The following is a 23048-nucleotide window of genomic DNA, read 5'->3' on the forward strand; positions in this document are numbered from 1 at the left end:
TGGCTCAGTGATTAGCACATGACGGTGGCTGTTATGGCTGGCAATCAGGCAACACAGCGTGCAGTAATCAGCGCACATACAGAGATCTGGCAATAACCAAAAACAATAGGACGAGCTCTGAGACGTGGAATCTCTGTAGACTGCAGTACCTGATCTATCCTCACACAACTATAAGCAGCAGTGGATTGCGCCTAACAACTACCTATGCAACTCGGCACTGCCTGAGGAGCTGACTAGCCTGAAGATAGAAATACAAGCCTGACTTACCTCAGAGAAATACCCCAAAGGAATAGGCAGCCCCCCACATATAATGACTGTTAGCAAGATGAAAAGACAAACGTAGGAATGAAATAGATTCAGCAAAGTGAGGCCCGATATTCTAGACAGAGCGAGGATAGCAAAGAGAACTATGCAGTCTACAAAAAACCCTAAAACGAAAGCCACGCAAAGGGGCAAAAGACCCACCGTGCCGAACTAACAGCACGGCGGTGCACCCCTCTGCTTCTCAGAGCTTCCAGCAAAAGACAATAGCAAGCTGGACAGAAAAAAACAGAAAACAAACTAGAAGCACTTATCTAGCAGAGCAGCAGGCCCAAGGAAAGATGCAGTAGCTCAGATCCAACACTGGAACATTGACAAGGAGCAAGGAAGACAGACTCAGGTGGAGCTAAATAGCAAGGCAGCCAACGAGCTCACCAAAACACCTGAGGGAGGAAGCCCAGAGACTGCAATACCACTTGTGACCACAGAAGTGAACTCAGCCACAGAATTCACAACAGTACCCCCCCCTTGAGGAGGGGTCACCGAACCCTCACCAGAACCCCCAGGCCGACCAGGATGAGCCACATGAAAGGCACGAACAAGATCTGGGGCATGGACATCAGAGGCAAAAACCCAGGAATTATCTTCCTGAGCATAACCCTTCCATTTGACCAGATACTGGAGTTTCCGTCTAGAGACACGAGAATCCAAAATCTTCTCCACAATATACTCCAATTCCCCCTCCACCAAAACAGGGGCAGGAGGCTCCACAGATGGAACCATAGGTGCCACGTATCTCCTCAACAACGACCTATGGAATACATTATGTATGGAAAAGGAGTCTGGGAGGGTCAGACGAAAAGACACCGGATTGAGAATCTCAGAAATCCTATACGGACCAATAAAACGAGGTTTAAATTTAGGAGAGGAAACCTTCATAGGAATATGACGAGAAGATAACCAAACCAAATCCCCAACACGAAGTCGGGGTCCCACACGGCGTCTGCGATTAGCGAAAAGCTGAGCCTTCTCCTGGGACAAGGTCAAATTGTCCACTACCTGAGTCCAGATCTGCTGCAACCTGTCCACCACAGAATCCACACCAGGACAGTCCGAAGACTCAACCTGTCCTGAAGAGAAACGAGGATGGAACCCAGAATTGCAAAAAAATGGAGAGACCAAGGTAGCCGAGCTGGCCCGATTATTAAGGGCGAACTCAGCCAACGGCAAAAATGACACCCAATCATCCTGGTCAGCGGAAACAAAACATCTCAGATATGTTTCCAAGGTCTGATTGGTTCGTTCGGTCTGGCCATTAGTCTGAGGATGGAAGGCCGAGGAGAAAGATAGGTCAATGCCCATCCTACCACAAAAGGCTCGCCAGAACCTCGAGACAAACTGGGAACCTCTGTCAGAAACAATATTCTCAGGAATGCCATGTAAACGAACCACATGCTGGAAGAACAAAGGCACCAAATCAGAGGAGGAAGGCAATTTAACCAAGGGCACCAGATGGACCATTTTAGAAAAGCGATCACAGACCACCCAAATGACCGACATTTTTTGAGAAACGGGAAGGTCAGAAATGAAATCCATCGACATATGTGTCCAAGGCCTCTTCGGGACCGGCAAGGGCAAAAGCAACCCACTGGCACGTGAACAGCAGGGCTTAGCCCTAGCACAAATTCCACAGGACTGCACAAAAGCACGCACATCCCGTGACAGAGATGGCCACCAGAAGGATCTAGCAACCAACTCCCTGGTACCAAAGATTCCTGGATGACCGGCCAGCACCGAACAATGAAGTTCAGAGATAACTTTACTAGTCCACCTATCAGGGACGAACAGTTTCTCGGCCGGACAACGATCAGGTTTATTAGCCTGAAATTTCTGCAACACTCTCCGCAAATCAGGGGAGATGGCAGACACAATGACTCCTTCCTTGAGGATACTCGCCGGCTCAGATAACCCCGGAGAGTCGGGCACAAAACTCCTAGACAGAGCATCCGCCTTCACATTTTTAGAGCCCGGAAGGTATGAAATCACAAAATCAAAACGAGCAAAAAATAACGACCAACGGGCCTGTCTAGGATTCAAGCGCTTGGCAGACTCGAGATAAGTCAAGTTCTTATGATCAGTCAATACCACCACGCGATGCTTAGCACCCTCAAGCCAATGACGCCACTCCTCGAATGCCCACTTCATGGCCAGCAACTCTCGGTTGCCCACATCATAATTACGCTCAGCAGCAGAAAATTTCCTGGAAAAGAAAGCACATGGTTTGAACACTGAGCAACCAGAACCTCTCTGTGACAAAACCGCCCCTGCACCAATCTCAGAAGCATCAACCTCGACCTGGAACGGAAGAGAAACATCAGGTTGACACAACACAGGGGCACAGCAAAAACGACGCTTCAACTCCTGAAAAGCTTCCACGGCAGCAGAAGACCAATTAACCAAATCAGCACCCTTCTTGGTCAAATCGGTCAATGGTCTGGCAATGCTAGAAAAATTACAGATGAAGCGACGATAAAAATTAGCAAAGCCCAGGAATTTCTGCAGACTTTTTAGAGATGTCGGCTGAGTCCAATCCTGGATGGCCTGAACCTTAACCGGATCCATCTCGATAGTAGAAGGGGAAAAGATGAACCCCAAAAATGAAACTTTCTGCACACCGAAGAGACACTTTGATCCCTTCACGAACAAGGAATTAGCACGCAGTACCTGGAAAACCATTCTGACTTGCTTCACATGAGACTCCCAATCATCTGAGAAGATCAAAATGTCATCCAAGTAAACAATCAAGAATTTATCCAGATACTCACGGAAAATGTCATGCATAAAAGACTGAAAAACAGATGGAGCATTGGCAAGTCCGAACGGCATCACCAGATACTCAAAATGACCCTCGGGCGTATTAAATGCCGTTTTCCATTCATCTCCCTGCCTGATTCTCACCAGATTATACGCACCACGAAGATCAATCTTAGTAAACCAACTAGCCCCCTTAATCCGAGCAAACAAGTCAGAAATCAATGGCAAGGGATACTGAAACTTAACAGTGATCTTATTAAGAAGGCGGTAATCAATACACGGTCTTAGCGAACCATCCTTCTTGGCTACAAAAAAGAACCCTGCTCCCAATGGTGACGACGATGGGCGAATATGTCCCTTCTCCAGGGACTCCTTCACATAACTGCGCATAGCGGTGTGTTCAGGTACGGACAAATTAAATAAACGACCCTTAGGGAATTTACTACCAGGAATCAAATCGATAGCACAATCACAATTCCTATGCGGAGGTAGGGCATCAGACTTGGACTCTTCAAATACATCCTGAAAGTCCGACAAGAACTCTGGGATGTCAGAAGGAATGGATGACGAAATAGACAAAAATGGAACATCACCATGTACTCCCTGACAACCCCAGCTGGTTACCGACATAGAGTTCCAATCCAATACTGGATTATGGGTTTGTAGCCATGGCAACCCCAACACGACCACATCATGCAAATTATGCAGTACCAGAAAGCGAATAACTTCCTGATGTGCAGGAGCCATGCACATGGTCAGCTGGGCCCAGTACTGAGGCTTATTCTTGGCCAAAGGTGTAGCATCAATTCCTCTCAACGGAATAGGACACCGCAAAGGCTCCAAGAAAAATCCACAACGTTTAGCATAATCCAAATCCATCAGATTCAGGGCAGCGCCTGAATCCACAAACGCCATGACAGAATACGATGACAAAGAGCACATTAAGGTAATGGACAAAAGGAATTTGGACTGTACAGTACCAATAACGGCAGAGCTATCGAACCGCCTAGTGCGTTTAGGACAATTAGAAATAGCATGAGTAGAATCACCACAATAGAAACACAGTCTGTTCAGACGTCTGTGTTCTTGCCGTTCTACTTTAGTCATAGTCCTGTCGCACTGCATAGGCTCAGGTTTACTCTCAGGCAGTACCGCCAGATGGTGCACAGATTTACGCTCGCGCAAGCGACGACCGATCTGAATGGCCAAGGACATAGACTCATTCAAACCAGCAGGCATAGGAAATCCCACCATTACATCCTTAAGAGCTTCAGAGAGACCCTTTCTGAACAAAGCTGCTAGTGCAGATTCATTCCACAGAGTGAGTACTGACCACTTCCTAAATTTCTGACAATATACTTCTACATCATCCTGACCCTGGCATAAAGCCAGCAGATTTTTCTCAGCCTGATCCACTGAATTAGGCTCATCGTAAAGCAATCCGAGCGCCAGGAAAAATGCATCAACATTACTCAATGCAGAATCTCCTGGTGCAAGAGAAAACGCCCAGTCCTGTGGGTCGCCGCGCAAAAAAGAAATAATAATCAAAACCTGTTGAATAGGATTACCAGAAGAATGAGGTTTCAAGGCCAAAAATAGCTTACAATTATTTCTGAAGCTCAGGAACTTAGTTCTGTCACCAAAAAACAAATCAGGAATCGGAATTCTTGGTTCTAGCATCGATTTCTGATCAATAGTATCTTGAATCTTTTGTACATTTACAACGAGATTATCCATTGAGGAGCACAGAGCCTGAATATCCATGTCCACAGCTGTGTCCTGAAGCACTCTAATGTCTAGGGGAAAAAAAAGACTGAAGACAGAGCTAAGAAAAAAAAATGATGTCAGGATTTCTTTTTTCCCTCTATTGGGAATCATTGGTGAGGCTCCTTGTACTGTTATGGCTGGCAATCAGGCAACACAGCGTGCAGTAATCAGCGCACATACAGAGATCTGGCAATAACCAAAAACAATAGGACGAGCTCTGAGACGTGGAATCTCTGTAGACTGCAGTACCTGATCTATCCTCACACAACTATAAGCAGCAGTGGATTGCGCCTATCAACTACCTATGCAACTCGGCACTGCCTGAGGAGCTGACTAGCCTGAAGATAGAAATACAAGCCTGACTTACCTCAGAGAAATACCCCAAAGGAATAGGCAGCCCCCCACATATAATGACTGTTAGCAAGATGAAAAGACAAACGTAGGAATGAAATAGATTCAGCAAAGTGAGGCCCGATATTCTAGACAGAGCGAGGATAGCAAAGAGAACTATGCAGTCTACAAAAAACCCTAAAACGAAAACCACGCAAAGGGGCAAAAGACCCACCGTGCCGAACTAACAGCACGGCGGTGCACCCCTCTGCTTCTCAGAGCTTCCAGCAAAAGTTAATAGCAAGCTGGACAGAAAAAACAGAAAACAAACTAGAAGCACTTATCTAGCAGAGCAGCAGGCCCAAGGAAAGATGCAGTAGCTCAGATCCAACACTGGAACATTGACAAGGAGCAAGGAAGACAGACTCAGGTGGAGCTAAATAGCAAGGCAGCCAACGAGCTCACCAAAACACCTGAGGGAGGAAGCCCAGAGACTGCAATACCACTTGTGACCACAGAAGTGAACTCAGCCACAGAATTCACAACAGGTGGCTCAGTGATTAGCACATGACGGTGGCTCAGTGATTAACACATGACGGTGGCTCAGTGATTAGCACATACGGTGGCTCAGTGATTAGCACATACGGTGGCTCAGTGATTAGCACATGACGGTGGCTCAGTGATTAACACATGACGGTGGCTCAGTGATTAGCACATACGGTGGCTCAGTGATTAGCACATACGGTGGCTCAGTGATTAGCACATACGGTGGCTCAGTGATTAGCACATGACGGTGGCTCAGTGATTAGCACATACGGTGGCTCAGTGATTAGCACATACGGTGGCTCAGTGATTAGCAGATGACGGTGGCTCAGTGATTAGCACATGACGGTGGCTCAGTGATTAGCACATACGGTGGCTCAGTGATTAGCACATACGGTGGCTCAGTGATTAGCACATGACGGTGGCTCAGTGATTAACACATGACGGTGGCTCAGTGATTAGCACATACAGTGGCTCAGTGATTAGCACATTACGGTGGCTCAGTGATTAGCACATGACGGTGGCTCAGTGATTAACACATGACGGTGGCTCAGTGATTAGCACATACGGTGGCTCAGTGATTAGCACATACGGTGGCTCAGTGATTAGCACATACGGTGGCTCAGTGATTAGCACATTACGGTGGCTCAGTGATTAGCACATGACGGTGGCTCAGTGATTAGCACATGACGGTGGCTCAGTGATTAGCACATACGGTGGCTCAGTGATTAGCACATACGGTGGCTCAGTGATTAGCACATGACGGTGGCTCAGTGATTAGCACATGACGGTGGCTCAGTGATTAGCACATGACGGTGGCTCAGTGATTAGCACATACGGTGGCTCAGTGATTAGCACATGACGGTGGCTCAGTGATTAGCACATACGGTGGCTCAGTGATTAGCACATACGGTGGCTCAGTGATTAGCACATGACGGTGGCTCAGTGATTAACACTGGTGCTTTGCAGCACTGGGGTCCTGGGCTCAAATGCCACCCAGTACAATATCTACATGGAGTTTGTATGTTCTCCCAATGTTTGCGTGGGTTTCCTCCCACACTCCGAAGACCCACGGATACGGAATTTAGATTGTGAGCCCCAATGGGGACAACGAGGATAGTGTCCGTAAAGCTGCAAAATAAGATAGCGCTGTATAAGAGGGAAAATAAATACATAAAAAAAGGGATAAAAAAGGCGGAAATCACTGAAAGCAGCTGAACAACAAGGACATCTAGTGGACACATTCGGAACTGCGCATACACACAATGTACATAGGATTGAGCCGTGTATCTAATCCTCTCCTGTGTGATACTGACTGCTGAGCCGTGTATCTGATCCTATCCTGTGTGATACTGACTGCTGAGCCGTGTATCTGATCCTCTCCTGTGTGATACTGACTGCTGAGCCGTGTATCTAATCCTCTCCTGTGTGATACTGACTGCTTAGCTGTGTATCTAATCCTCTCCTGTGTGATACTGTCTGCTGAGCCGTGTATCTAATCCTCTCCTGTGTGATACTGTCTGCTGAGCCGTGTATCTAATCCTATCCTGTGTGATACTGTCTGCTGAGCCGTGTATCTAATCCTATCCTGTGTGATACTGACTGCTGAGCCGTGTATCTAATCCTATTCTGTGTGATACTGTCTGCTGAGCCGTGTATCTAATCCTATCCTGTGTGATACTGTCTGCTGAGCCGTGTATCTAATCCTATCCTGTGTGATACTGTCTGCTGAGCCGTGTATCTAATCCTCTCCTGTGATACTGTCTGCTGAGCCGTGTATCTAATCCTATCCTGTGTGATACTGTCTGCTGAGCAGTGTATCTAATCCTCTCCAGTGTGATACTGTCTGCTGAGCCGTGTATCTGATCCTATCCTGTGTGATACTGTCTGCTGAGCCGTGTATCTAATCCTCTCCTGTGTGATACTGACTGCTGAGCCATGTATCTAATCCTCTCCTGTGTGATACTGTCTGCTGAGCTGTGTATCTAATCCTCTCCTGTGTGATACTGACTGCTGAGCCATGTATCTAATCCTCTCGTGTGATACTGACTGCTGAGCCATGTATCTAATCCTCTCGTGTGATACTGACTGCTGAGCCGTGTATCTAATCCTATCCTGTGTGATACTGTCTGCTGAGCCGTGTATCTAATCCTCTCCTGTGATACTGTCTGCTGAGCCGTGTATCTAATCCTATCCTGTGTGATACTGTCTGCTGAGCAGTGTATCTAATCCTCTCCAGTGTGATACTGTCTGCTGAGCCGTGTATCTGATCCTATCCTGTGTGATACTGTCTGCTGAGCCGTGTATCTAATCCTCTCCTGTGTGATACTGACTGCTGAGCCATGTATCTAATCCTCTCCTGTGTGATACTGTCTGCTGAGCTGTGTATCTAATCCTCTCCTGTGTGATACTGACTGCTGAGCCATGTATCTAATCCTATCCTGTGTGATACTGACTGCTGAGCTGTGTATCTAATCCTCTCCTGTGTGATACTGACTGCTGAGCCATGTATCTAATCCTATCCTGTGTGATACTGACTGCTGAGCCGTGTATCTAATCCTATTCTGTGTGATACTGTCTGCTGAGCCGTGTATCTAATCCTCTCCTGTGTGATACTGTCTGCTGAGCCGTGTATCTAATCCTATCCTGTGTGATACTGTCTGCTGAGCCGTGTATCTAATCCTCTCCTGTGATACTGTCTGCTGAGCCGTGTATCTAATCCTCTCCTGTGTGATACTGTCTGCTGAGTAGTGTATCTAATCCTCTCCTGTGTGATACTGTCTGCTGAGCCGTGTATCTAATCCTATCCTGTGTGATACTGTCTGCTGAGCCGTGTATCTAATCCTCTCCTGTGTGATACTGACTGCTGAGCCATGTATCTAATCATCTCCTGTGTGATACTGTCTGCTGAGCTGTGTATCTAATCCTCTCCTGTGTGATACTGACTGCTGAGCCGTGTATCTAATCCTCTCCTGTGTGATACTGACTGCTGAGCCGTGTATCTAATCCTCTCCTGTGTGATACTGTCTGCTGAGCAGTGTATCTAATCCTCTCCTGTGTGATACTGACTGCTGAGCCGTGTATCCAATTGTATCCTGTGTGATACTGTCTGCTGAGCTGTGTATCTAATCCTCTCCTGTGTGATACTGACTGCTGAGCCGTGTATCTAATCCTCTCCTGTGTGATACTGTCTGCTGACTCTGAGCTGTGTATCTAATCCTCTCCTGTGTGATACTGACTGCTGAGCCGTGTATCTAATCCTCTCCTGTGTGATACGGTCTGCTGAGCTGTGTATCTAATCCTCTCCTGTGTGATACTGACTGCTGAGCAGTGTATCTAATCCTCTCCTGTGTGATACTGTCTGCTGAGCCGTGTATCTAATCCTATCCTGTGTGATACTGACTGCTGAGCCGTGTATCCAATTGTATCCTGTGTGATACTGTCTGCTGAGCTGTGTATCTAATCCTCTCCTGTGTGATACTGACTGCTGAGCCGTGTATCTAATCCTCTCCTGTGTGATACTGTCTGCTGAGCCGTGTATCTAATCCTCTCCTGTGTGATACTGACTGCTGAGCCGTGTATCTAATCCTATCCTGTGTGATACTGACTGCTGAGCCGTGTATCTAATTGTATCCTGTGTGATACTGTCTGCTGAGCCGTGTATCTAATCCTATCCTGTGTGATACTGTCTGCTGAGCCGTGTATCTAATCCTCTCCTGTGTGATACTGTCTGCTGAGCCGTGTATCTAATCCTCTCCTGTGTGATACTGTCTGCTGAGCCGTGTATCTAATCCTCTCCTGTGTGATACTGTCTGCTGAGCCGTGTATCTAATCCTCTCCTGTGTGATACTGACTGCTGAGCCGTGTATCTAATTGTATCCTGTGTGATACTGTCTGCTGAGCTGTGTATCTAATCCTCTTCTGTGTGTTACTGTCTGCTGAGCCGTGTATCTAATCCTCTCCTGTGATACTGTCTACTGAGCCGTGTATCTAATCCTCTCCTGTGTGATACTGACTGCTGAGCTGTGTATCTAATCCTATCCTGTGTGTTACTGTCTGCTGAGCTGTGTATCTAATCCTCTCCTGTGATACTGTCTGCTGAGCCGGGTATCTAATCCTATCCTGTGTGATACTGACTGCTGAGCCGTGTATCTAATCCTATCCTGTGTGATACTGACTGCTGAGCCGTGTATCTAATCCTATCCTGTATGATACTGACTGCTGAGCCGTGTATCTAATCCTCTCCTGTGTGATACTGTCTGCTGAGCCGTGTATCTAATCCTATCCTGTGTGATACGGACTGCTGAGCCGTGTATCTAATCCTATCCTGTGTGATACTGTCTGCTGAGCTGTGTATCTAGTCCTCTCCTGTGATACTGTCTGCTGAGCTGTGTATCTAATCCTCTCCTGTGTGATACTGACTGCTGAGCTGTGTATCTAATCCTCTCCTGTGTGATACTGACTGCAGAGCCATGTATCTCATCCTGTGTGATATTCTCTGAGCCGTGTATCTAATCCTGTGTGATACTCTCTGAGCCGTGTATCTAATCCTGTGTGATACTCTCTGAGCCATGTATCTAATCCTGCGTGATACTCTCTGAGACGTGTATCTAATCCTGTGTGATACTCTGAGCCATGTATCTAATCCTGCGTGATACTCTCCGAGACGTGTATCTAATCCTGTGTGATACTCTCTGAGCCATGTATCTAATCCTGCGTGATACTCTCCGAGACGTGTATCTAATCCTGCGTGATACTCTCTGAGACGTGTATCTAATCCTGCGTGATACTCTCTGAGCCATGTATCTAATCCTGTGTGATACTCTCTGAGCCATGTATCTAATCCTGCGTGATACTCTCTAAGACGTGTATCTAATCCTGTGTGATACTCTCTAAGACGTGTATCTAATCCTGTGTGATACTCTCTGAGCCATGTATCTAATCCTGCGTGATACTCTCTGAGCCATGTATCTAATCCTGCGTGATACTCTCTAAGACGTGTATCTAATCCTGTGTGATACTCTCTGAGCCATGTATCTAATCCTGTGTGATACTCTGCAGTGCCGCAGTTAGCTATTACCTAGGGGGTGAGGAGTGGTGGTACACTTGGGTCGGCTCCGCCCGCGCGCTGTCAGTACAGGAGACATCAGACGGTTTCAGCTTCAGGTTTTATTTCGGGGAGATTTACATTGATGACGGGCAGATAAAATACAGATCTACAGCCGGAGCGCGGCGACTTGGTGCACTACTTGGCACAGTGGACACAGTTACTGCTGGCATAGTCCCAGTGGAAGCCGATGGCGTCGATGACGGAGCCGGAGCTGCCGCTGATGTACCTCAGGACGGTGTTGGGGTACAGGGGGGCGCCATTGAAACTGGTGCCGTACTCTTTACCGATGGAGAACTGACGCCCCTTATTTGTGATAAACACCAACTTCCTGAGATAAGTGGAATATTTCCCAGATACCTGGATGACGTTCTCCCCGGGGTGCAGGAAGATCTCCTCCAAATCTCCAGCGGAGCCCCCTTTATAGTCTGACCAGGTGGTCCCATAACGGACCTGTATCCTGAGGGGAAAAACACATATGAAATCCTCACATAGGGGCAGTATTATAGTAGTTATATTCTTGTATATAGGGGCAGTATTATAGTAGTTATATTCTTGTACATATGGGCAGTATTATAGTAGTTATATTCTTGTACATATGGGCAGTATTATAGTAGTTATATTCTTGTACATAGGGGCAGTATTATAGCAGTTATATTCTTGTATATAGGGGCAGTATTATAGTAGTTATATTCTTGTATATAGGGGCAGTATTAAAGTAGTTATATTCTTGTACATATGGGCAGTATTATAGTAGTTATATTCTTGTACATAGGGGCAGTATTATAGCAGTTATATTCTTGTACATAGAGGCAGTATTATAGTAGTTATATTCTTGTACATAGGGGCAGTATTATAGTAGTTATATTCTTGTACATAGGAGCAGTATTATAGTAGTTATATTCTTGTACATAGGGGCAGTATTATAGTAGTTATATTCTTGTATATAGGGGCAGTATTATAGTAGTTATATTCTTGTATATAGGGGCAGTATTATAGTAGTTATATTCTTGTACATAGGGGCAGTATTATAGTAGTTATATTCTTGTACATAGGGGCAGTATTATAGTAGTTATATTCTTGTACATAGGGGCAGTATTATAGTAGTTATATTCTTGTACATAGGGGCAGTATTATAGTAGTTCTATTCTTGTACATAGGGGCAGTATTATAGTAGTTCTATTCTTGTACATAGGGGCAGTATTATAGTAGTTCTATTCTTGTATATAGGGGCAGTATTATAGTAGTTCTATTCTTGTACATAGGGGCAGTATTATAGTAGTTCTATTCTTGTATATAGGGGCAGTATTATAGTAGTTATATTCTTGTACATAGGGGCAGTATTATAGTAGTTATATTCTTGTATATAGGGGCAGTATTATAGTAGTTATATTATTGTACATAGGAGCAGTATTATAGTAGTTCTATTCTTGTACATAGGGGCAGTATTATATTAGTTATATTCTTGTACATAGGAGCAGTATTATAGTAGTTATATTCTTGTACATAGAGGCAGTATTATAGTAGTTATATTCTTGTACATAGGGGCAGTATTATAGTAGTTATATTCTTGTATATAGGGGCAGTATTATAGTAGTTATATTCTTGTACATAGGGGCAGTATTATAGTAGTTATATTCTTGTATATAGGGGCAGTATTATAGTAGTTATATTCTTGTACATAGAGGCAGTATTATAGTAGTTATATTCTTGTACATAGGGGCAGTATTATAGTAGTTATATTCTTGTATATAGGGGCAGTATTATAGTAGTTATATTCTTGTACATAGGGGCAGTATTATAGTAGTTATGTTCTTGTACATAGGGGCAGTATTATAGTAGTTATGTTCTTGTACATAGGGGCAGTATTATAGTAGTTATATTCTTGTACATAGGAGCAGTATTATAGTAGTTATATTCTTGCACATAGGGGCAGTATTATATTAGTTATATTCTTGTACATAGGGGCAGTATTATAGTAGTTATATTCTTGTACATAGTGGGCAGTATTATAGTAGTTATATTCTTGTACATAGGAGCAGTATTATAGTAGTTATATTCTTGCACATAGGGGCAGTATTATAGTAGTTATGTTCTTGTACATAGGGGCAGTATTATAGTAGTTATGTTCTTGTACACAGGGGCAGTATTATAGTAGTAATATCCCTGCACATAGGGGGGCAGTGTTTTGGTCGGTGTGTAATGGGCTTCTCACCCGGTAATGTAGTAGCGGTTTGTGCGAACCCTCAGGGCTGTAATTGGTCCGTCCAGTTGGTTTCCAGAGTGTGAGAAGCGTTTGCCGCCACCACCGCCATATTCTCCAGAGTAAGAGGAGCTACGGGGCTGAGCTGGTATGAGAAGAATAGGGTTAGATATTCGGGTCTGTGAATTGCAGGGGCGTGTGGTCACATATATGAGGGGGTCCCGTCCTACCTGCAGCGATACAGCAAATACCGAGGAGGATCCAGAGCAACATTCTGCAAAGGAAATGAGATGAACACACGTCACGTCGTTCTGATAAGATGACACCACAACACGAGTGATATAAAACCACAGAACAGAACAAATCTCTGATCATCCCCCAGTAAAGACGACTTAAATGTTGCTTTGAAGACCCTCAGGATCTCCATCAGATCGGCCCCGCAGCTCAGCGCTCACCTGTCAGGAGTCGTGGGTCTCTGGGATGAGCGCAGCGCTCTGGGTGATATTTATATGGCAGAGTTTGGGTTTATGGTAATAATCCACCTCCTGAGCAAACAGCCGGATCGGGGCAGGACAGCTGGGGGGCAGGAAGGTGGGGCAGATAACGGGGTCTCCTGGGGTCATGGCCGATTCTCTCCACAGCAGAGTGTTTGCTCTCTAATTATAGGAAAGAACCTACGGAGCGTTAGCTCAGCTGCCAAGAGATAACGAGCGAGCGCCGGCTGCATCACCACGGCTGACGACGTCGGGCAGCAAGGGCGCGATATCAGAGGAAAAATGAGCGAAGACTTCACATCCCAAAACCTCATATAAAAACATCCACATTGTCTGCCATCTTGATTGACAGAACAACAAGTCGTATTATTGCGTATATTCCAGCAAAAATCTGACCGAAACCACCGACGTGTGAACAGAGCTCACCAGCGAGAGAAAGACCGAGCCTCCATAATCCAGAGGAATAGACGGACGATTAATCCTGCGGATAATTCTCACCATTAGGATATGTGGCGTTTAGGTTCGGACTCCATGCTGCTTCCCCCACCATCTCCACCTCATGGCGATAATTGACTTTTTCGAAGCCATAAAGCCCTCCACAGCGGCACCGCTCCGGAATAGGAGACGTTTCATTAGAATTATTATGTGTCGTTGAGGGTTTTACATTGCTTATAGTTTTGCGTTTTTTCCACGCCAGAAACGCGTCAGATGTCATCTCTGGAATAAACACAATAATGCGACATGTTGTTCTATCTATCAAGATGGAAGACAATGTGGATGTTCTTATACAATGAATCGGGATGTGGAGTTTTCTCTTCTTTTTCCACTAATCCAGTTTATGGTCTGCACCTTTAAATGGCGTGTCCACATCCTGAGACTGGTTTCTTTAAATATCAGCAGTCACTGTGTACATTACATTACCGGATCCGTACATTCCTCAACCAAGAATCTGCAACAACCCTGATCCATGCCCTCATCATCTCCCGCCTCGACTACTGCAACCTCCTGCTTTGTGGCCTCCTTTCTAACACTCTCGCTCTCCTCCAATCTATTCTAAACTCTGCTGCCCGACTAATCCACCTGTCCCCCCGCTATTCCCCGGCCTCTCCCCTCTATCAATCCCTTCACTGGCTCCCCATTGCCCAGAGACTCCAGTACAAAACCCTAACCATGACGTACAAAGCCATCCACAACCTGTCTCCTCCATACATCTGTGACCTCGTCTCCCGGTACTTACCTACACGCAACCTCCGATCCTCACAAGATCTCCTTCTCTACTCCCCTCTTATCTCCTCTTCCCACAATCGTATACAAGACTTCTCTCGCACATCACCCCTACTCTGGAACCCTCTACCCCAACACATCAGACTCTCACCTACCATCGAAACCTTCAAAAAGAGCCTGAAGACTCATCTCTTCCGACAAGCCTACAACCTGCAGTAACCACTGACCACCAAACCACTGAACGACCAGCTCTACCCTCACCTACTGTATTCTCACCCATCCCTTGTAGATTGTGAACCTTCGCGGGCAGGGTCCTCTCCTCCTGTACCAGTTATGACTTGTATTGTTTAAGATTATTGTACTTGTTTTATTATGTATACCCCTCCTCACATGTAAAGAGCCATGGAAAAAATGGCGCTATAATAATAAATAATAATAATCTGTAATACTGAGTTACCTCCTGTATTATACCCCAGAGCTGCACTCACTATTCTGCTGGTACAGTCACTGTGCACATACATTATATTACTGATCCTGAGTTACATCCTGTATTATACTCCAGAGCTGCACTCACTATTCTGCTGGTACAGTCACTGTGTACATACATTACATTACTGATCCTGAGTTACCTCCTGTATTATACCCCAGAGCTGCACTCACTATTCTGCTGGTACAGTCACTGTGCACATACATTATATTACTGATCCTGAGTTACCTCCTGTATTATACCCCAGAGCTGCACTCACTATTCTGCTGGTACAGTCACTGTGCACATACATTATATTACTGATCCTGAGTTACATCCTGTATTATAGCCAAGAGCTGCACTCACTATTCTGCTGGTGCAGTCACTGTGTACATACATTACATTACTGATCCTGAGTTACCTCCTGTATTATACTCCAGAGCTGCACTCACTATTCTGCTGGTGCAGTCACTGTGTACATACATTACATTACTGATCCTGAGTTACCTCCTGCATTATACCCCAGAGCTGCACTCACTATTCTGCTGGTGCAGTCACTGTGTACATACATTAGATTACTGATCCTGAGTTACCTCCTGCATTATACCCCAGAGCTGCACTCACTATTCTGCTGGTGCAGTCACTGTGTACATACATTACATTACTGATCCTGAGTTACCTCCTGCATTATACCCCAGAGCTGCACTCACTATTCTGCTGGTGCAGTCACTGTGTACATACATTATATTACTGATCCTGAGTTACATCCTGTATTATACTCCAGAGCTGCACTCACTATTCTGCTGGTGCAGTCACTGTGTACATACATTACATTACTGATCCTGAGTTACATCGTGTATTATACCCCAGAGCTGCACTCACTATTCTGCTGGTGCAGTCACTGTGTACATACATTATATTACTGATCCTGAGTTACATCCTGTATTATACTCCAGAGCTGCACTCACTATTCTGCTGGTGCAGTCACTGTGTACATACATTACTGATCCAGAGTTGCATCCTGTATTATACCCCAGAGCTGCACTCACTATTCTGCTGGTGCAGTCACTGTGTACATACATTACATTACTGATCCTGAGTTACCTCCTGCATTATACCCCAGAGCTGCACTCACTATTCTGCTGGTGCAGTCACTGTGTACATACATTATATTACTGATCCTGAGTTACATCCTGTATTATACTCCAGAGCTGCACTCACTATTCTGCTGGTGCAGTCACTGTGTACATACATTACATTACTGATCCTGAGTTACCTCCTGTATTATACCCCAGAGCTGCACTCACTATTCTGCTGGTGCAGTCACTGTGTACATACATTACATTACTGATCCTGAGTTACATCCTGTATTATAGCCAAGAGCTGCACTCACTATTCTGCTGGTGCAGTCACTGTGTACATACATTACATTACTGATCCTGAGTTACCTCCTGTATTATACTCCAGAGCTGCACTCACTATTCTGCTGGAGCAGTCACTGTATACATACATTACATTACTGATCCTGAGTTACCTCCTGCATTATACCCCAGAGCTGCACTCACTATTCTGCTGGTGCAGTCACTGTGTACATACATTACATTACTGATCCTGAGTTACCTCCTGTATTATACCCCAGAGCTGCACTCACTATTCTGCTGGTGCAGTCACTGTATACATACATTACATTACTGATCCTGAGTTACCTCCTGCATTATACCCCAGAGCTGCACTCACTATTCTGCTGGTGCAGTCACTATGTACATACATTACATTACTAATCCTGAGTTACATCCTGTATTATACCCCAGAGCTGCACTCACTATTCTGCTGGTGCAGTCACTATGTACATACATTACTGATCCTGAGTTACATCCTGTATTATACCCCAGAGCTGCACTCACTATTCTGCTGGTGCAGTCACTGTGTACATACATTACATTACTGATCCTGATTTACCTCCTGTATTATACCCCAGAGCTGCACTCACTATTCTGCTGGTGCAGTCACTGTGTACATACATTACTGATCCTGAGTTACATCCTGTATTATACTCCAGAGCTGCACTCACTATTCTGCTGGTACAGTCACTGTGCACATACATTACATTACTGATCCTGAGTTACCTCCTGTATTATACCCCAGAGCTGCACTCACTATTCTGCTGGTGCAGTCACTGTGTACATACATTACATTACTGATCCTGAGTTATATCCTGTATTATACTCCAGAGCTGCACTCACTATTCTGCTGGTACAGTCACTGTGCACATACATTACATTACTGATCCCGAGTTACCTCCTGTATTATACCCCAGAGCTGCACTCACTATTCTGCTGGTGCAGTCACTGTGTACATACATTACATTACTGATCCTGAGTTACATCCTGTATTATACCCCAGAGCTGCACTCACTATTCTGCTGGTACAGTCACTGTGCACATACATTACATTACTGATCCTGAGTTACATCCTGTATTATACTCCAGAGCTGCACTCACTATTCTGCTGGTACAGTCACTGTGCACATACATTACATTACTGATCCTGAGTTACCTCCTGTATTATACCCCAGAGCTGCACTCACTATTCTGCTGGTGCAGTCACTGTGTACATACATTACATTACTGATCCTGAGTTACCTCCTGTATTATACCCCAGAGCTGCACTCACTATTCTGCTGGTGCAGTCACTGTGTACATACATTACATTACTGATCCTGAGTTACCTCCTGCATTATACCCCAGAGCTGCACTCACTATTCTGCTGGTGCAGTCACTGTGTACATACATTACATTACTGATCCTGAGTTACATCCTGTATTATACTCCAGAGCTGCACTCACTATTCTGCTGGTGTAATCACTGTGTACATACATTACACTACTGATCCTGAGTTACATCCTGTATTATACCCCAGAGCTGCACTCACTATTCTGCTGGTGCAGTCACTATGTACATACATTACATTACTGATCCTGAGTTACATCCTGTATTATACCCCAGAGCTGCACTCACTGTTTTGCTGGTGCAGTCACTGTGTACATACATTACATTACTGATCCTGAGTTACATCCTGTATTATACTCCAGAGCTGCACTCACTATTCTGCTGGTGCACTCACTGTGTACATACATTACATTACTGATCCTGAGTTACATCCTGTATTTTACCCCAGAGCTGCACTCACTATTCTGCTGGTGCAGTCACTGTGTACATACATTACATTACTGATCCTGAGTTACATCCTGTATTATACCCCAGAGCTGCACTCACTATTCTGCTAGTGCAGTCACTGTCTACATACATTACATTACTGATCCTGAGTTACATCCTGTATTATACCCCAGAGCTGCACTCACTATTCTGCTAGTGCAGTCACTGTGTACATACATTACATTACTGATCCTGAGTTACATCCTGTATTATACCCCAGAGCTGCACTCACTATTCTGCTGGTGCAGTCACTGTGTACATACATTACATTACTGATCCTGAGTTACCTCCTGTATTATACTCCAGAGCTGCACTCACTATTCTGCTGGTGCAGTCACTGTGTACATACATTACATTACTGATCCTGAGTTACATCCTGTATTATACCCCAGAGCTGCACTCACTATTCTGCTGGTGCAGTCACTGTGTACATACATTACATTACTGATCCTGAGTTACCTCCTGTATTATACTCCAGAGCTGCACTCACTATTCTGCTGGTGCAGTCACTGTGTACATACATTACATTACTGATCCTGAGTTACATCCTGTATTATACCCCAGAGCTGCACTCACTATTCTGCTGGTGCAGTCACTGTGTACATACATTACATTACTGATCCTGAGTTACATCCTGTATTATACTCCAGAGCTGCACTCACTATTCTGCTGGTGCAGTCACTGTGTACATACATTACATTACTGATCCTGAGTTATATCCTGTATTATACTCCAGAGCTGCACTCACTATTCTGCTGGTGCAGTCACTGTGTACATACATTACATTACTGATCCTGAGTTACATCCTGTATTATACTCCAGAGCTGCACTCACTATTCTGCTGGTGCAGTCACTGTGTACATACATTACATTACTGATCCTGAGTTACACCCTGTATTATACCCCAGAGCTGCACTCACTATTCTGCTGGTGCAGTCACTGTGTACATACATTACATTACTGATCCTGAGTTACATCCTGTATTATACCACAGAGCTGCACTCACTATTCTGCTGGTGCAGTCACTGTGTACATACATTACATTACTGATCCTGAGTTACATCCTGTATTATACCCCAAAGCTGCACTCACTATTCTGTTGGACACATTGAGGAAGATGTTATGATACTGGTTTTCAGGAAAGCAGTGATATTGCTTTTAAAAACCAATCCGATCAGTGATTATATCTTCCCTTTGATCACTGGTAAATGAAAGCTGGACCCCGATTGGTCACTTTTCCTCTGATTAGTATATGGCGGTATAGCACGGTTGTGATGGGGTGATATGTTATGTGGGTATCATTTTTGTGTATATTTCTATTTTACTTCTTTTCATGGTGTTCTCTTGTAGTTATTTGCTAAGGCTACGTTCACATTAGCGTTGTGCGCCGCTGCGTCGGCGACGCAATGCACAACGCACGCAAAAACGCGCCAAAACGCACGCAAAAATGCTGCGTTTTGCGACGCATGCGTCGTTTTTTGCCGAAATTTGGACGCAAGAAAAATGCAACTTGTTGCATTTTCTTGGTCCGACGCTTGCGGCAAAAAAGACGCATGCGTCGCACAACGCAACAAACAAAAACACATGCGTCCCCCATGTTAAATATAGGGGCGCATGACGCAAACTAGCATAACGCTAATGTGAACGTTACCTAATTGATGAATGGCTGTTGCTGCCATGTGATATCAGCCCCCACAGTTCTGTATTGTTTGCTAATATGCTAATGACATGTTGACCTAGCTTGTGGAAACAATGAGCCCCTGAGACCTTCCCCCTCCTGACCTGTGATGATGTGAAGACAGCACCTCAGAGAGAAAGAAGAGTATATGGACTGTTCTCCTCTGCTGGATTGTTGGACTTTTATCCTGTTACTGAACTGCATTTGTGTTCTGGACTATTTTATCCTTTGTGTGGTGGATCGTATATGGACCTTTCGTATTTTTGCCTAAATAAAGGTCTTGGAGTGGTTTACTATACTCTAGCTCTGTTGATTGTGTGGTATCAGAGAAGGACCCTGTGACAACTGGTGGCAGCGGTGGGATCAACAGAGCGTAACGTAATGGAGAACCATCCACAGAGTCCATAAATTGTACTGTATCCAGTTTACAGGAGAGAGCCAGAGACCTGGGCCTGAACTACCAGGGACTGACTAAAGAGGCCTTAATTGAGCTACTGGTGGGTGCCAGCCTGGCCACCTCCTCCCATATGTCTGAAGGACGAGCACTGGAGACGAGGACCCCCACCCCAAAAAGCCAGTGGGTGGTGTGGTATGAAGAAAAGATGGCGGTTCTGGGCCCAGACGTCTCTCAGGAGAATAAGGAGGAGGCTGCCCGCCGGGCACAGCGGAGACAAGAAGCAATGGAGCTGGAAAGAGGGAGTAACGCGATGTGGAATGTAAACCCCACGATCCAGGAGTCTGTACGGATCACCCGGACAGAGTTTAAGCCATTTGATGAGGCTTCCGGAGATGTGGATGGGTTCTTCAAGGACTTTGAGCAGCAGTGTGCTGTGATGGAGGTGCCCCATTCTGGCTGGATGCGTTTGTTAGTGGGACTCCTGAACGGTAGCATGGCGGAGGCTTACCGAACCATTGACTCCCAGTGGAACCTGGATTATAACATTGTATAGTGGACTATCCTGGATTACCATGCTATCACCCCAGACTCATATAGGGCCAAGTTCCGAGACCTCCCATGCACCACGGGGGGATCGTTTAGGATGTATGCACATAAGATGTCCCAGGCATGTCGGAGATGGCGGGAAGCAGAAAACGCCTTTACTGTGGAAGATGTTATACCGGCGTTCATTATAGAACAATTTCTTGTCAAGTGCCCCGCAGAGGTACCGGAATGGGTCCGGGAGCAAACGGCGTGCACCGTGGATAGAGCTGCAGCCCTGGCCGATGAAGCCCTTACTATCCGACCGCAATGGAGGAGGCTTCTGGACAATGAACCACGGCCTGCTCCTGCGCCCCGTCCCCCTCCGATTATATCTGCCCTTCCACCCAGCCGCATTCCTGACCATCGCTGACCCCCGTGTGAATCGACCTGAGGCATATCACCAGGGTCCGGGAATTCCCATTGTCCTGGCGGGGGGTGTCCGCATATATATACAGCGAGCTTTGGTACATTTGGATTATGGTTTTGGAGAAAAACTGTGTTGGATTGGAGTTATGGGAGGACTTCCTGCAGATATCCTCCTTGGAAATGACATTGGGGAGTTACAAAGTCATTTTGTGGGAGCAGAAGGTCCATGGGCCTCTCACTCTTCTGAAAGAACAATTGGAGGGAGATATCGCAGATACCGGGACGCCCATCATTCCCTACACTCTAGAGTTCAGAGACCGTCTCGCCCAGCTAGCTACCTTGGCTAATGAACATCAGCGAACGGCCCAGTCCAGTCAAAAAGCCTGGTATGACCATAAAGCCAGGACCCGGGACTTTATGGACAAGTGTTCATGATTATTGTAACCCCTGCCACTGTACAAGGAACTATAAACAAGTGGAGCAATGTGGGCTAAAGTGAGCAGAGGTCTGTGTAGACCTCATAGCGTGCCCACTTATTATGAGGGGGAGAGGTTGTGATGGTGTGATATGCTATGTGGGGATCATTTTTGTGTATATTTATATTTTACTTATTTTCATGCTGTTCTCTTGTACTTATTTGCTAATTGATGAATGGCTGTTGCTGCCATCTGATATCAGCCCCCACAGTTCTGTATTGTTTGCTAATATGCTAATGACATGTTGACCTCCCTTGCTGAAACAATGAGCCCCTGAGACCTTCCCCCTCCTGACCTGTGAATGAGGAGGGAGACTTGTAAATATCAGGGAGGGGAGACACAGATCAGTCCTGTGTGAAATGATGATGTGTTCACAGCATCTCAGAGAGAAAGAAGCGAATATGGACTGTTATCCTCTGCTGGATTGTTGGACTCTCACCTCCCAGGGCTTTTATCTTCTTACTGAACTGTATTCGAATTCTGGACTATTTTATCCTTTGTGTGGTGGATCGTATATGGACCTTTCGTATTTTTGCCTAAATAAAGGTTTTGGAGTTGCTCACTATTCTCTTGCTCTGTTGATTGTATGGTACCGGAGAAGGACCCCGTGACAACTGGTGGCAGCGGTGGGATCAACAGAGCGTAACGTAATGGAGAACCATCCACAGAGTCCATAAATTGTACTGTATCCAGTTTACAGGAGAGAGCCAGAGACCTGGGCCTGAACTACCAGGGACTGACTAAAGAGGCCTTAATTGAGCTACTGGTGGGTGCCAGCCAGACCACCTACTCCCATATGTCTGAAGGACGAGCACTGGAGACGAGGACCCCCACCCCAAAAAGCCAGTGGGTGGTGTGGTATGAAGAAAAGATGGCGGTTCTGGGCCCAGACGTCTCTCAGGAGAATAAGGAGGAGGCTGCCCGCCGGGCACAGCGGAGACAAGAAGCAATGGAGCTGGAAAGAGGGAGTAACGCGATGTGGAATGTAAACCCCACGATCCAGGAGTCTGTACGGATCACCCGGACAGAGTTTAAGCCATTTGATGAGGCTTCCGGAGATGTGGATGGGTTCTTCAAGGACTTTGAGCAGCAGTGTGCTGTGATGGAGGTGCCCCATTCTGG

At 45.6% G+C, this 23048-nt stretch overlaps 1 protein-coding gene across 1 annotated transcript; it reads right to left on the reverse strand.

Annotated features, from left to right (window-relative positions):
* Positions 1–10869: 10869 nt before the first annotated feature.
* LOC138645596 (zymogen granule membrane protein 16-like) lies at positions 10870–13539 on the reverse strand. Its single transcript, XM_069735016.1, has 4 exons — positions 13481–13539; positions 13256–13299; positions 13038–13170; positions 10870–11282 (listed from the first exon to the last, which is right to left on the reverse strand). Exons 2-4 carry the CDS (start codon positions 13296–13298, stop codon positions 10961–10963), a joined length of 498 nt encoding a protein of 165 aa, XP_069591117.1. The 5' UTR covers position 13299; positions 13481–13539; the 3' UTR covers positions 10870–10960.
* Positions 13540–23048: the final 9509 nt, after the last annotated feature.

Source organism: Ranitomeya imitator, chromosome 7, assembly GCF_032444005.1.
Source record: "Ranitomeya imitator isolate aRanImi1 chromosome 7, aRanImi1.pri, whole genome shotgun sequence".
In the NCBI taxonomy this organism is placed as follows: Eukaryota; Metazoa; Chordata; class Amphibia; order Anura; family Dendrobatidae; genus Ranitomeya; species Ranitomeya imitator.

Excerpts from the sequence above, each read along its gene's own strand:
- LOC138645596 (XM_069735016.1), bottom strand. The coding sequence starts at position 13,298 with ATGTTGCTCTGGATCCTCCTCGGTATTTGCTGTATCGCTGCAG. Across the intron at positions 13,171-13,255 it reads TATTTGCTGTATCGCTGCAG|CTCAGCCCCGTAGCTCCTCT; the intron begins GTAGGACGGGAC and ends TTCTCATACCAG. Across the intron at positions 11,283-13,037 it reads AACCGCTACTACATTACCGG|GATACAGGTCCGTTATGGGA; the intron begins GTGAGAAGCCCA and ends TTTTCCCCTCAG.